This window comes from Ruditapes philippinarum, unplaced genomic scaffold (genome assembly GCF_026571515.1).
Source record: "Ruditapes philippinarum isolate M1 unplaced genomic scaffold, ASM2657151v2 ctg1721_1_1_1_1, whole genome shotgun sequence".
NCBI classification, from domain to species: domain Eukaryota; kingdom Metazoa; phylum Mollusca; class Bivalvia; order Venerida; family Veneridae; genus Ruditapes; species Ruditapes philippinarum.
Genome location: NW_026854682.1, coordinates 34,071 through 49,832, shown reverse-complemented (window position 1 = coordinate 49,832; position 15,762 = coordinate 34,071). Strand labels below are relative to the sequence as shown.

At 36.9% G+C, this 15,762-nt stretch overlaps 1 protein-coding gene across 1 annotated transcript in view; it reads left to right on the top strand.

Annotated features, from left to right (window-relative positions):
- Positions 1–15,762, top strand: part of LOC132740739 (rho guanine nucleotide exchange factor 10-like) — a 107,139-nt gene that overhangs the window by 61,222 nt on the left and 30,155 nt on the right. The window contains 2 exon segments of the mRNA XM_060728705.1: positions 8,261–8,346; positions 13,227–13,333. Coding sequence (XP_060584688.1) covers positions 8,261–8,346; positions 13,227–13,333 — 193 coding nt within the window.

Below are 15,762 nucleotides of genomic sequence, written 5' to 3'. Positions count from 1 at the left end.
TATATGATATAACATATAGGTTCTCTGCCAAAATTGTTCAATTTTTAGCCCTGGGGTCAAAATTGGCCCGACTCCAGGGGGTCATAGATTTTCCTTATATGTATTTAGTGAAAACTTAAAAACTCTTCTTGTTTGAAGGTACAAGGCTTCAAGTTCAAAGAATTTTACAGTTTATGCCATGATTAATATATAAATAAAGCCTTATGTCTTCAGTTGTTGTGTTAATAATAACCAGTACTCGGCGGGGGATATAAATTCAACGAATTTGCTTGTTCAAATAAAAGTCCTGGGGTTTAAACTGGCCCCGCTCCGGGTGCCTTTATACAGGTGAGCGACCTCAGGGCCATCATGGCCCTCTTGTTTTCTGTCCTGATACATATCACGATATTTGTTTTTCAAAACGATGCGATTCACGATATGCATTGCATACTTTGAAGAAATGTGATGCATATTGCATCATTCTTATGTTGCGATGCGATACGTATCACGATACTGACTTTCAGACTTGGTATATAAAAATTTGGCCATTTGTTTACAGCATAATTATGAACATAATACAAAACTATTACAATAACAAAAAAATAAACTCTTTAACTTGTTGTTATAACTTGGTTTCCGATTTTGATCTTTCAACAATTTACTTTTCTGATTACTTAAAGGTATTGTTAATTATACCATAACAGCAAGTTGATATCTACTATTCTAACACTGAAGTCCACTACTGTGAATATGGCAGTTAAACAATTTCAGTCTTACAATACACCACCACGGATTTATATTACAATTATTGTAATATAAATCCGTGACACCACTAAAGATTTTTCTTGTGAAAAAAATAGTAACAAGTGATTTACAATTGTCAACAACTGTGAAAATAACAGTTTATCAGTTCACTCTCAGTTTTCTCGAAAGATTTGTGCTCAACCCCAGAGTATTTTATTTTGAGTTTGCAGATTTTGCAAACACTCGACGTCCGGTCTTCCACATTATACAACACTATCTGTTGGTTCCCAAAAAACTACAATGTTCCCAAAACTCGTGAATTATATGACCAGGGAGGATTAACTATTATTAAGTTTCCCCTTCTAAATTTTTTGCAGTCTACATGTTTTTCTGTTTGTTTGTTTTGTTGTTTTTTATGGGAAAATGATGTCAACGGAAATGAAAGTATAAATAGGGCCCCCTATAAATACGTGACGAATATCATATGGGAATGTTGTCATCATCACTATTTTAATCAGACATCAAGTGCGACTAAATAAAATTACAAATTCATTTTTGTAGATTGTTTTTTCTTGAAAACACATAGATCTCTAATTATTTTTTATTATAAACAAGTTCAAAAAACACCAGCCCATTTATATGGAATTGATAAAACTTGGTTAGTTACCGTTAAATGATTGCGGACATGGGGAAACAAGATGACAACGATGATATGATAATAGTCGCGCTTGTTCATTGTTTTCATGCGAGCCAGTTTAATTCTTTCTTCAGTCTTTCAAAAAAGACGTCTGTCCTTATATTCCTAGATATTGTTAGTGTATTGCGATACTTTCCCACTACATGTATATCGATACATTGGGAGGTGAAATTTGTATTGCATCGCAATATATTGGTTACGATGACAGGGCAGATCGGGATGCATCAATGAATTGTTACACCTGTAGTCACTGGGTCAAAGGTCAAGGTCACAGGGGCCTTGACTAAAAAAGCTTGTCTGCCCAATCACTTAAGAAACCTTTGACCCACAGTTTTTAGCTCACCTGACCACGAAGTGGACAAAGTGAGGTATAGTGATAGGGCTATGTCCGGGTCTGTCGTCGTGCGTAGTGCGTTGTCAACAATTGGGTTGTTAACAGTCTAGCAGTCACAGTTTTGATTGGATCATTGTCAAACTTTGTCAGAATGTTTGCCTCAATGAAATACAGATCGAGTTCGAAGATGGGTTATCTCGAGTCAAAAACTAGGTCACAGGAGCTAAAAATAGAAAAAGATTGTTAACACTCTAGTGGCTGCAGTTTGGATCCAAATATTTTGGAAATTTGTCAGGAAGGTTTTTTTAATGATTTCTAGGTAAAATTCGAAGATGGGTTATCTCCGGTCAAAAACTAGGACACAGGAGCTAAAAATAGAAAAAGCTTGTTAACACTCTAGTGGCTGCAGTTTTCATCCAAATATTCTGGAAATTTGTCAGGAAGGTTGTTTTGATGATTTCTTAAGCAAGTTCGAAGATGGGTTATCTCCGGTCAAAAACTAGGTCACAGGAGCTAAAAATAGAAAAAAAGCTTGTTAACATTCTACTGGCTGCAGTTTTGGTTCAAATATTCAGGAAATTTGTCAGGAAGGTTGTTTTGATGATTTCTAGGTCAAGTTCAAAGATGGGTCATATCTGGTAAAAAACTAGGTCACAGGAGCTAAAAAAAGAAAAAGCTTGTTAACACTCTAGTGGCTGCAGTTTTCATCCAAATATTCTTGAAATTTGTCAGGAAGGTTGTTTTGATGATTTCTAGGTCAAGTTCGAAGATGGGTCATCTCCGGTCAAAAACTATGTCACAGGAGCTAAAAATAGAAAAAGCTTGTTAACACTCTAGTGGCTGCAGTTTTGATCCAAATATTCTGGAAATTTGTCAGGAAGGTTGTTTTTGATGATTTCTAGGTCAAATTCGAAGATGGGTCATCTCCGGTCAAAAACTAGGTCACAGGAGCTAAAAATAGACAAATCTTTATAACAGTAGTGGCTGCAGTGTTGATCCAAATATCCTGGAAATTTGTCAGAAAGGTTGTTTTGATGATTTTTAGCTCGACTATTCGATAAGAATAAGTAGAGCTATTGTAGTCACCCGAGCGTCGGCGTCTGCGTCGGCGTAACCACTTATGTTGAAGTTTTTGTAATAGTTCAAATATTTTCAAAGTCCATTGACATATGGCTTTGAAACTTTGCACACTTGTTCACCATCATGACCCCAACCTGTAGCAGGAGGAGGTAACTCTATCAAGCATTTTAAGAGAATTATGCCCCTTTTTCGACTTAGAATTTACATTAAAGTTTTTGTAATAGTTCAAATATTTTCAAAGTCCATTGACATATGGCTTTGAAACTTTGCACACTTGTTTACCATCATGACCCCAACCTGTAAACAGGAGGAGGTAACTGTATCAAGCATTTTTTTTTACTATCAAGCACTAAGAATAGTCGAGCGTTGCTGTCCTACCGACAGCTCTTGTTAGGTCAAGTTTGAATATGGGTTGTCTCCAGTCAAAAATTAGGTCTCATTGCCCAAATATGGAAAACCTTTTTAACACTCTAGAGGTCACATTTTTGACTCCATTGTCATCAAACTTGGCCAGGATGCTTGTCTAAGTCATTGTTTGGATGTGGTTGATGGGTCAGGGGAGCGATCCAGGGCCATCATGGCCCTCTTGTTTTATTTGGCATGGAGGTGAGTCATGAGAAGTAGATGACCCCTATTGATTTTGAGGGAACTGGATCAAAGGTCAAGGTCACAGGGGCCTTGACGATAAAAGGCTTGTCCGCCCAATAACTTAAGATTCCTTTGACATTTGGCATGGAGGTTAGTCATGATTAGTAAGTGACCCCTTCTGATCTTGAGGTCACTGAGTCAAGGTCACAGGGATTTTAACTTCACAAAGTTTGTAAACCCAATAACTTAAGAAACCTTTGTATCACAGTCTTCATATTTGGCAAGGTCACAGGGGCATTGACTTTAAAAAGCTTGTCCGCCCAATTACTTAAGATTCCTTTGACCCACAGTCTTCATATTTTGCATGGAGGTCAGTCATGATAAGTAGGTGACCCCTATTGATTTTAAGGTCATTGGGTCAAAGGTCAAGGTCACATGGACTTTGACTTCAAAAGTTTGTCCGCCCTTTAACTTAAGATTCCTTTGACCCACTGTCTTCATATTTGGCTTGGAGGTTGATCATGACCATAAGGTGACTCCTATTGATTTTGAGGTCACTGGGTCAAAGGCCAAGGTCAAAGGGACCTTGACTAAAAAATGGCTTTTCCCCTCAATTGCCTAAGAATGCCTGTCCGCAGCGTATTGATTTTGACGTTTTCACATTTGAAGCATGTAGAATACCTAACTTAGCAATGCACTGGCTTAGTAACCTCAGATTTGGCAGGCAAGTTGTCCTTGAGCTCTAGATGGCCACTGTTGATCCTGACAAAGTGGTATGCGGGGGTATTTATGCCATGACAGTGGCAGTTCTAGTTGACTCACTTGTCATCAAACTTGGTCAGGATGCTTGTCTAAGTAATAATTATTGCTCATATGAGTATGAACATGGGTCATCTCGGATGAAAAACTAGGTCACAGCAGCTAAAAATAGAAACAAATTTTTAACTCTCAAGTGGCTACTGTTGTCCTCAAAATATTTTAAAAATTGATCTGCAAGTTTGTTTTGATGATTTATAGGTCAAGTTAGAATATGGGTCATCTGGGGTCAAAAACTTGGTCCAAAACAGCCCAAATTTGGAGAACCTTGTTAACACTAGTGGTCACATTTTTACCTACTTGTCATAAAATCTGGTGAGGATGCTTGTCTAGGTAAGATGCTTGTGGGGTGAGTTTGAACATTGGTTATCTCGTATGAAAAACTATGTAACAGGAGCTAAAAATAGAAAAATCTTGTTATCACTCTAGTGGCTACTGTTTTGATTCAAATATCCTTTTTTTAAGTGGTGACATGGCCGAATGGTTAATGTGTCTGACTAGTAATCTAATGGTTGCTAGCCACAAAACCCGTCAGGAGCAACTTGTTGTTGTTTCTTTGAGCAAGAATCTTTACACTCATTGCTCAGTATTGGTTGGTTCCAGGAACAGATTTAAAAATGTATCTATAAGCTTATAGCTTCCTACACAATCAAACTAAAATAAATTCTGTATCAACCAAATATCCTGGAAATTGGTCTCAAAGTTTGTTTTGATGATTTCTAGATCTAGTTGGAATATGGGTCACCTGAGGTCACACTGCCCGAATATTGAAAAACCTTGTTAACATTCTAGTGTTCACATTTTAAGTTCAACTATACAAAGTATATGGAGAGCTGTCCTACTCGCCCCAGGGTCAGCGTCCAGATTTCACATTTAAGTTTTAGTGCAGTAAAATATTTTTCACTAAAACGTTTTCATTTCTTAATATATCAACTTCAATCTTCAAATATATGTTCCTTATCATCAACCACATCTTATGTGACAAGGTTTATAACACTAGCGCCAATATTTTCAGATTTATTTCCCCTCAAACTTAGAATTTACCTTAAAAAATTTTTTCTTAAGGGATCAGCTTCATACTTTAAATATATGTCCCTTATCGTGAACCACATCTTATGTGACAAGGTTCATAACTCTACCACAAATATTTTCAGATTTATCCCCCCTTGAACATTTTTCTTAAAAAATATTATTTTTTACTGTTACTTCCTTATTTCTTCGTGCTTTAAATATTTGTTTTATTATCATTAACCACATCTTATGTGACAAGGTTCATAACTCTAGCACCAATATTCCAAGCATTTATTTTCCCATTTACTTAGTTTTCTTATTACTTGAAAATGTTATATTTTACTAGAACTTGTTCAGTTTTGAAGGTATCTACCTCAAACTTCAAATACTTATTCCTTATCATCAACCAGATCATATGTGAAAAGGTTTAGAACTCTTGAAGCAATATTTTCAGATTTATCTCCCTTTGAACTTAGAGTTTTCTTTAAGAAATGTAATAACGTCTTTACTTTTTAAGGTATCTATTTCAATCTTTAAATATATATTTCTTATCATTACACTAATGTTGTGTGACAATGCCATAACTCTAGTGTGACTATTTTCAGAATTATTTTCCTTTGAACTTGGAATTTACGTTAACAACCATAACTTCTTGACATAAGAAGAAATATATTTATATCATAATTGAATTTTCATACTTTAGTCATACTTTAGTCTTCCTTAACGAGTCCAGTTTTAAATAATTCATTGGCTTCGCTGTCTGTTGTGACAGCTCTTGTTGACTCACTTGTCATCACACTTAGTCAGGAAGGTTGTCTATGTAATTGCTCAGATGAGTTCCAACATGGGTCATCTTTGATGAAAAACTAGGTCACAGGAGCTAAAAATAGAAAAAAGAGGGCCAAGATCAGCCCCTAGATCACTCACCTGACCCATCAAACTCGTCCGAGCAATTACCTGGACAAGCATCCTGACCAAGTTTCATGACAGTTGAATAAAAAATGTGGCCTCTAGAGTGTTATTTAAGTTTTACCATATTTTTTGCGGCGTGACCTAGTTTTTGACTCCAGGTCACCTAAAGTTGAACTTGATCTAGAAATCATCAAAACAAACTTTCAGACCAATTTCCGGGATATTTGGATCATAATAGCCACAGGAGTGCGAACAAGATTTTTCTATTTTTAGCTCATGTGACCTAGTTTTTCATCTGAGATGACCCATGTTTATCCGAGCAATTACCTAGACAATTATCCGGATCAAGTCTGAGTCAAAAATGTGACCACAAGAGTGTTAAGAAGGTTTTTCCATATTTGAGCGGTATGACCTAGTTTTTGACCCCAGGTGATGTATGGGTATGAACATGGGTCATCTTTGATGAAAAGCTAGGTCACAGGAGCTAAAATAGAAAAATATTGTTAACCTTCTAGTGGCTACTGTTGTTATCTAAATATCCTGAAAATTGGTCTGCAAGTTTGTTTTGACGATTTTAAGGTTATGTTCCAATATGGGTCACCTTGGGTCAAAAACTATGGTGCACCATCAATATATGTAAAAACCTTGTAAACTCTCTAGCAGTCACATTTTTGACTCACTTGTCATTACACTTTGTCAGGATGCTTGTCTAATAAATTCCTTGGACGACTTTGATGGGTCAGGTAAGCTATCTAGGGTCATCTTAGCTCTCTTGTTTAGAAAAAATAAGCTTGTTAGCTCTTCATCACCAAAACAACTTCACATTTTTTTTTCATTTTAAGCCTAGTTGTGCATACTTTCTTATTCTGCTTGCTTTTTATATGCCCGAAAAAATTTGGGACATATTATGTTATACCCCCTGGTGTCTGTCTGTCTGTCCGTCAGTACTGCCTTAAAGGGATAGGGGGCCGTCTAATAGTAAACAGAACAAAAGAGAACAATAGAATTCATTCCAGAACAATAGAATAAGAGGCCATGGCCCTCTATTAAACAAAAGAAATGGCCCTTTATCCCTATTCGGTATTAACTCTCAAAAATCCCTATACTGACCCTAGTATCTTCGACTTGACGCTCACTCTTGAAATCTCACTCTTGAATCCCTTTAGAAAATCTTGTATTAGTATTTATATGAAATACCTTATTTCTCCATATTTGGAGGTTGTTAATTGACACATTTAAGCCTTCTTTATTTATGACGACAAATGTAACGGAAATCAAACCGACTGATTCCTAGAATATTTATGGTGGGAACCGATGATTGAGTTACCTAAACCCAGTAATTGCAGGCCAGTCTTGTCCAGAATTTATGAAGGTAACTGTTGATAAAGTTGATAAAGTTACCATACTAAAATCTCCCAGACTGATACACAGTCTAGTCCAAACAGATTTATTAGCTCACCTGTCACAAAGTGACCTATATCAAGATTGTTTTGAATTAAACCCTTGGGTCAAAATTTTGCCTTGCCCAAGGGGACAGTGACCTACTTTCTTGTCCTTTGATGTACAGCAATGACATTTTGACCATGTGCACAGTTTTAGTTGTTAAATTGAACTTTGATATCAGGTGACCTAGATTTTGATGATGTGACCTACTTTCTTGTCCTTTGATGTACGGCTATGAAATTTGAACCATGTGCACAGATTAAGGTGTAAAGTGAACTTTGATATCAGCTGACCTAGATTTTGACAAAGTGTCTTAATGTGTTGTCCTTTGATGTAGTCATGCAATTTAGGCTGTATGTAATACCTTTACCACCAAATTCACTAGACTTGAGTGCATTGATATATTCCTACTCTGATCTTTTTTTGGATTAACAATAGATTTAACCAATTATCTGATAATAAGTATTAGATAGGTCAGGGATGCAAACCTCAAACTAATATTTTTTCTTAAAGGGCATGAATGGTTTTTCTTCCATGAAAATCTTACTTATTGGGTGTTGATGTCAAAATTGAATGTGAACCAAGCAAGATCACATAATTTAATGACCTTGGTTCTCTTTGAAATGAGTTATAAAAGTTTATTTACTGTTTTACAGGAAGAGGAAGTATGTGTTCAGTGCATCAAGTGCTAGTGTGAAACAAGAATGGTGTGTAGACTTTCTACTGGCAAAATATGCTCAAGGTGATTAATTTTACTTCAATTTGCTAGCTTATTTTACATTTTTTCACAAATTCAGTTCCTTTGACATCAAAGTATTTTTTCTTTCTTTGTTTTATGTATTTTTTTTATGCCACTGAAGGGCAGCATATAATTTTGCACTGTCTGTCCGTCCTTTTGTCCGTGCGTACAAACCCAGTGACTTGGAAAACAATAGGTAACGTTACATTTTTTTTTATCCTATTCATTCCATTTTTACTATTGTGTCTTTTCTTAGGCCTTGTGTGACTGAAAATGACTAAAACGTACAAAGAAAAAGTCACATACGTACCGTTTTGTATGTCCGTCCATCCGGTAATCCTTTCTGTGCTTCATCTCCAAAACGGCTTGGGAGATTTCAGTGAAACTTCACAGGATTGTTTGTCACCATAACTAGTTGTGCATAGTATCATAATTTTCTGCTTAAAGATTTTTTTTACCCCCGAAACAAAGCTTGGGGAGGTATATAGGAGTCCCTCCGTGGTCTGTCGGTTGGTCAGTCGGTAGGTCCAGCGTTGCATTTTCCTTGTCCGGAGCATAACTTGAAGACTAATGGTTGGAATTCAATACAACTTCATATAATGGTCAAGCACATTTAGAGGAAGTGCAGTGCACAACAACCATAACTCCATTTTGACTAATTACAGAATTATTGTCCTTTGCTACTTTTCCTTGTCCTAGGCATAACATGAAAACTACTGGTTGGAATTCAAAACAACTTCATACAATGGTCAAGCACCATAAGAGGACGTGCAGTGCACAAGAACCATAACTTTATCTAAAGTCATTACAGAGTTATTGTCCTTTTTTACTGTTCCATTGCATTTTTTTTTGTCCTGAGCTTAACTTGAAAACTAGTAGTTGGAATTCAATACAACTTCATACAATGGTCAAGCGCAGTGAGAGGACATACAGTGTACAATAACCATAACTCCATCTTCAATATTTGCAGTGTAATTGCCCTTTGTTTAATTTCCTTGTCAGGTGCATAACTTAAAGGGGGCGTCCGTGGCCGAGTGGTTAAGGTTGTTGACTTCAAACCACTTGCCCCTCACCGCTGCGGGTTCGAATCCAGACAGGGACTTTGGATTCTTTCATGTGAGGAAGCTATCCAGCTAACTTACGGAACGTCGGTGGATCTACTCGGGTGCCCGTTCGTGTCTGAAATAATGCACGGAAGGGCACCTGAGGTCTTCCTCCACCAGTAAAGCTGGAACGTCGTGATATGACCTATACTGTGTTGATGTGACGTAAAAACCAAAATAAACAAATAATAAAGCATAACTTAAAAACTAATGTTTGGAATTCACTTCATACAATGGTCAAATGCAATGAGAGAAAGTGCAATGCTCAAGAGCTGTAACTCTATCTTGACATATTACAGAGTAATTCAATAAAACTTCATCAATGGTTAACCGAAGGGAAAGGAAATGCAACGTACGTGAACCACAACTATCTTTAATTGTCCACAACCATAACTCTATTTCAATTATTTCACAAGGTATTCTGTAACTAGTTACTTCCTCATTTCCGAAGCAGTTTTGCAGGGGTATTAATCACATTTAGAGATAGCTCTAGTTTGCACAGTTATGTCCCCTTAATGGTTAATTTTTGAGTAAAATAAGCTTGTCCAAGCTGCATCACCAAAACTGATTGGGGAGATTTCAGTGAAACTTCACAAAACTGTTTGTCACCAAGCCTAGTTATGCATTGTTTAGTACATGTTTGACAATTTTCTGATCAATAACTTTGACAACACATGGGTTAAAATGCATAGATGCACTGGTGAAAGCCAGTAAATGATTCCTATTGATATTGGGGTCAAGGGGTCAAAAGTCAAGGTCACATTGACCTTGTAGGTAAAAACTGTTTTTGTAGGTAAATACAGTTTCTGATCAATAACTTGAAAAACCATGAGCTGCTGACCCTCCAATTTTGTAGGTGCATTGGTTTTGGCAAGTTTATGACACCTAGTGATTTTAGGGTCAAGAGGTCTTTGGTCAAGGTCTTATTTTTTTATCAATAACTTGCCAACCCATGGGCCATTGCCCTCAAATTGCTTAGGTGCATTGGTCTTTGCCAGAAAATGACTGCAGTTGATTTTGGGGTCAGGGGGGTACAAAGGTTAAGGTCAACTCGACCTTGTATGTCAAAACAATTTCCTTTCAAAAATCCATGCACCCTTGACCTTCAAACTTCAAAAATGCATGGCTTATGGCCTGAAGATGACTACAATGGATTTTTGGGGTCAATGGGTCAGAGGTCAAGATTACATTGACCTTATAGGTAAAAACCATCTCTGATCAAGAACTCATGGGGCCTTTACCTTCACAGGTGATCAGGCTTGAAATTTGTATTAGGAGTGTAATTTCTGATGCTGAATTGAATTTTGATATCAGCTGGCCTACTTTTGATTTTTAGCTCACCTGTCACAAAGTGACAGGGTGAGCTTTTGTGATCGCTTTTCGTCCGGCGTCCGTCCGTCCGTAAACTTTTACTTTAAATGACATCTCCTCATAAACCAGTAAGCCAATTTCATCCAAACTTCACAGGAATGTTCCTTTGGTGGTCACCTTTAAAAATTTAATTCCATGCAGAACTCTGGTTGCCATGGCAACCGAAAGAAAAAGCTTTAAATATCTTCTCTTAAAAAAAACCCAAGAGCTAGAGCTTAAATATTTGGCATGAAACATCTTCTAATGAGTGTCTACCAAGTTTGTTCAAAAAAATTCCCTGGGGTCAAAATTGGCCCCGCCGCAGGGGGTCTTTGATTTTCCCTATATGCATATAGTAAAAACTTAAAATATCTTCATTTAAAGGACCCAAAAAGCTAGAGCTAAGATATTTATCATGAAACATCTTCTAGTGAGTGTCTACCAAATTTGTTCAAATAAAAGCCCTGGGGTCAAAATTGGCTCCGCCCCAGGGGGTTTTTGATTTTCCCTATATGCATATTGTAAAAACTAAAAAAATCTTCTTTTAAAGAACCCAAAGATATAGAGCTAAGATATTTAGCATGAAACATCTTCTAATGAGTGTCTACCAAGTTTGTTCAAATAAAAGCCCTGGGAACAAAATTGGCCCCGCCCCAGGGGGTCATTGATTTTCCCTATATGCATATAGTAAAAACTTAAAAAATCTTCTTTGAAAAACCCAAATAGCTAGAGTTTAGATATTTAGCATGAAACATCTTCTAATGAGTGTCTACAAAGTTTGTTCAAATAAAAGCCCTGGGGTCAAAATTGGTCCCGCCCCAGGGGGTCATTGATTTTCCCTATATGCATATAGTTAAAACTTTAAAAATCTTCTTTGAAAAAACCCATATAGCTGGAGTTTAGATATTAAGCATGAAACATCTTCTAGTAATAGTCTACAAAGTTTGTTCAAATAAAAGCCCTGGGGTCAAAATTTGCCCCGCCCCAGGGGTGTCATTGGTTTAAACTATATGTGTATAGTAAAAACTTAAAAAATCTTCTTTTAAAAAAACCCAATGAGCTAGAGCTTAGATGTTTAGCATGAAACATCTTCTAATGGGTGTCTACCAAGTTTGTTCAAATAAAAGCCCTTGGGTTAAAATTGGCCCTGCCAAGGGGTGGGGGGCGGAAGGAGGGGGGTAGATTGTTGTTTTTCATTATATGTGTGTAGTTAAAACTTAACAGCGTGAAACATCTTCTAATGGGTGTCTTCCAAGTTTGTTCAAATAAAAGCCCCGGGGTTTAAACTGGCCCCGCTCAGGGTGCCTTTATACAGGTGAGCGACCTCAGGGCCATCATGGCCCTTTAGTTTACATTGTTTGACCTATTGTCATTTTTTTGAAGTATAAGTTATGTAACCATATAGAATGTATAAAGAATTTGTTGTCCCAAACCGTAAACTGCAAACATCTACACCTTACATATTTTGCATGTGACATTTTTTGTATTCCCAAAAGTTATAAAAAATGTCCAATCAAAATTAACACTGCTCTAGTGTTCATTTATTCTGCATTTATTCTACATAGTGTGATAGGAGCACACTTGCAGCATAGATATTTTTCACAAAGCCTTTCCAAAATAATAGGACAAAATATTTCAATTTATATAGTGAACAATGAAATCATGGGTTATATTGATCTACGGCCATCTTGTCCCTTTTGTTTATTATGAAGAAAAAAATCAATCAGAGTTGTGAAAGAATATAACTAGAGGGGCAAGTTTAACTTGAGCTGGACGTACCTTCCGGCAAGTTCATTTGAAAAATAATTTATGATTCTGGTAAGTGACTCAGGGCCATGATGGCCCTCTTGAGGGCCATGATGGCCCTCTTGTTTGTAGTTTACAGTATTACTTGTTCCTTTTCATGGAGAGTTTTCATATTCAGGTGAGCAATTCAGGGTCAGCATGGCCTCTTGTTATGTCTGGTCTGTATCTTTGATACATGCTGAGGGAAATGACAGTACTTGGCAAAAATGTTAACCATATGAAGTGATGTGCATTTGAAAGTAAATTGTAGTAAAATTGTCAGCAACAAAAGTGAATTCGGTATATAATAACAAATAAAAGATGGCCTTTCGGCAAAATGCAAGTTTACGGACTGGTTGGTCAGACCTCGGAAGGTATATGTCCCTCAGCTGCGCTTCGGGCCATATACCTTCCTCAGTCTGACCAATCAGTCCGTAAACTTGCATATTGCCCTCAAGGCCATGTTTTATTTGTTAAATAATCAAACATCTAACAATAGGTAGTCATATATCACTTTTATAGCTTTAATGCTGCACAGTTTGATTGGTTATCATTGGATATGACAAAAACCTTCCCAAAAATATATCAGGAAATCAGCTGTTTGAAGAATGATTTGAATGAGTTGCATGTTGTTGTTTTTTTCAGACATTATAAATATACCAAGTTGGCATAGGCAAGATGACACAGATAATGCTCAGCCTGCCTTACTTATGAAACATATGTCTGTAGATATGCAGAGGACATTCACCAGGGTATGTAGTATATCAATCAAATTTTTAACCTGAGTAAAACAGATGAAAGAAAACAAAAAGTGCCATTGCCATCTTTCTGGATCATTTCATCTCACTAGGGCACAACTTGCTCAAGGTTACTCAACATCATAAGTCCAGTGTTAGTGCGTCTGTCCAAAGTTCTTTGAACAATATTTCATAGGTAAAACTCGGGCGGGATTTCAATGAAACTTCACAGAAGTGATCAGTACCATCCCTAGTTAGGCATATTGCTGGCACATTTTGCTCTGCTGTACAAAATGGCAGCCAGAGCTATTAATAGAAAAATCTTGCCCGGCTTTCACAGGTCTACTGCTGGTCTATGGTTGATGAACTAGGTCACTGATACTAAATATGAAAAATCGTGTTAACACTCTATTGGCTACTGTTTCGATTCAAATATCCTGGAAATTGGTCTGAAATTTTGTTTTGATGATTTCTAGGTCAAGTTCGAATATGGCTCACCTGGGGTTAAAAACTAGGTCACACAGCCCAAATACGGAAAAACCTTGTTAACACCCTAGTGGTCACATTTTTGACTCAATTGTCTTCAAACTTGGTCAGGATGCTTATCTATTTTACTGCTTATATGATTTCGAACATGGGTCATTTCTGATGAAAAACTAGGTCACAGGAGCTAAAAATAGAAACAATCTTCTTAACACTCTAGTGGCAAATGGTTTGATCCAAATATCCTTGAAATTGGTCTGACAGTTTGTTTTGTGATTTCTAGGTTAAGAGTAAACATGGGTCACCTTGGGTCAAAAACTAGGTCACTGCCTAAATATGGAAAAACCTTGTTAACACTCTAGTGGTCACATTTTTTACTAAATTGTCATCAAACTTGGTCAGGATGCTTGTCTAGGTGGTTGGTATTGAGTCCAAATATGGGTTATCTCAGATGAAAAACTAGGTCACAGGAGCTAAATATGAAAAATGTTGTTTACACTCTTAGTGACCACTGTTTTGATCTAAAAATGTTCGAAATTGGTTTGAAAGTTTGTTTGGTCAATTTTGAATATGGGTCACCTGGGGCCAAAAACTAGGCCACACTGTCCAAATATGGCAAGACCTTGTTAACACTCTAGTGGTCACATTTTTGACTCAATTGTAATCAAACTTAGTCAGGATGCTTGTCTAGTTAATTGCTCACATGAGTTTGGACATGGGTCTTTTAGGATGAAAAACTAGGTCACAGGAGCTAAAAATAGAAAAGCCTTGTTAACACTCTAGTGGCTACTGTTTTAATCAAAATATCCTGGAAATTTGACTAAAAGCTTGTTTTGTTGAATTCTAGGTCAAGTATAAAAATGGGTCACCTGAAGTCACACTGCCCAAATATGGAAAAACCTTGTCAATTGGTCACATTTTTGACTCAATTGCCATCAGACATGGTCAGAAACCTTGTCAAAGTAATTGTTGGATGAGTTTAATGGGTCAGGTGAGCTATCAAGGGCCATCTTGGCCCTCTTGTTATTGAAAAAGATGCAAATTCAGTCAACCAACTTATAATGCATATGAATTAGTATTTGGTCGCTTGTAAGGAAAATTTTCAATTTCTAATTTGTTTACCAGAAAAGTCAGTTAGGTGGGTCAGCTGCCGGGATTTGACCAAATACTTGTGTTGTGGTGTTCCATATCAACCAATGTCTTCTGTTGAGCTAACTTAGTAACCAATGATTTTCAAAGTAACAATTGACTTTCCTTAGAAACCAGTGAATCTCATAATAAATATTTACTTCCCTAAGCCACAACTAACTTTAAACACATCAACCATTGGCTTATCTTAAACAACAACTGACTTCAATAGAAGCATTTACCATCAATAGCAACATATGACTTAAATAGCAACTGTTGACTTCCCTAAGCCACAACTGACATCCATAACAGCCTTTGACCATCCATAGCAACATATGACTAAGTTAGCAACTGTTGACATTGAGTACCGCTGAAGCCCGTGCTAGGGGGGCATGAGGGATGTTGCACTTATTAATTATCCCTCATGTACAGACCCAAACAGAGTATGCAATTTTCATGTAATTTTGTTTTGATTAATGCTTCCGAGAGATATCTTTGTTTCCAGATTTATACTTCACAAAAGCAGGTGCCAAGTGCCATGTGGAAGCTGTAAAAAGTTGCCCTGTACTTCACTTTAGTCTGGTCCTTCGGGATAATTGATGGCATTGAGAATTGGTTACCATTCAAGCCGGTGCTAGGGGCATGAGGGATGTTGCACTTATTCATAATCCCTCATGTACAGACTCAATCAAACTGAGTCTGCAATTTTCATGTTATTTTGTTGTGATTTATTCTTCTAAGGGATCACTTTGTTCCAATTTTTGTTTCCCTTAGCCACAACTGACTTCCAAAGCAATAGCCATTGGCTTTTTTCAGCAACAGCTGACCTCCAT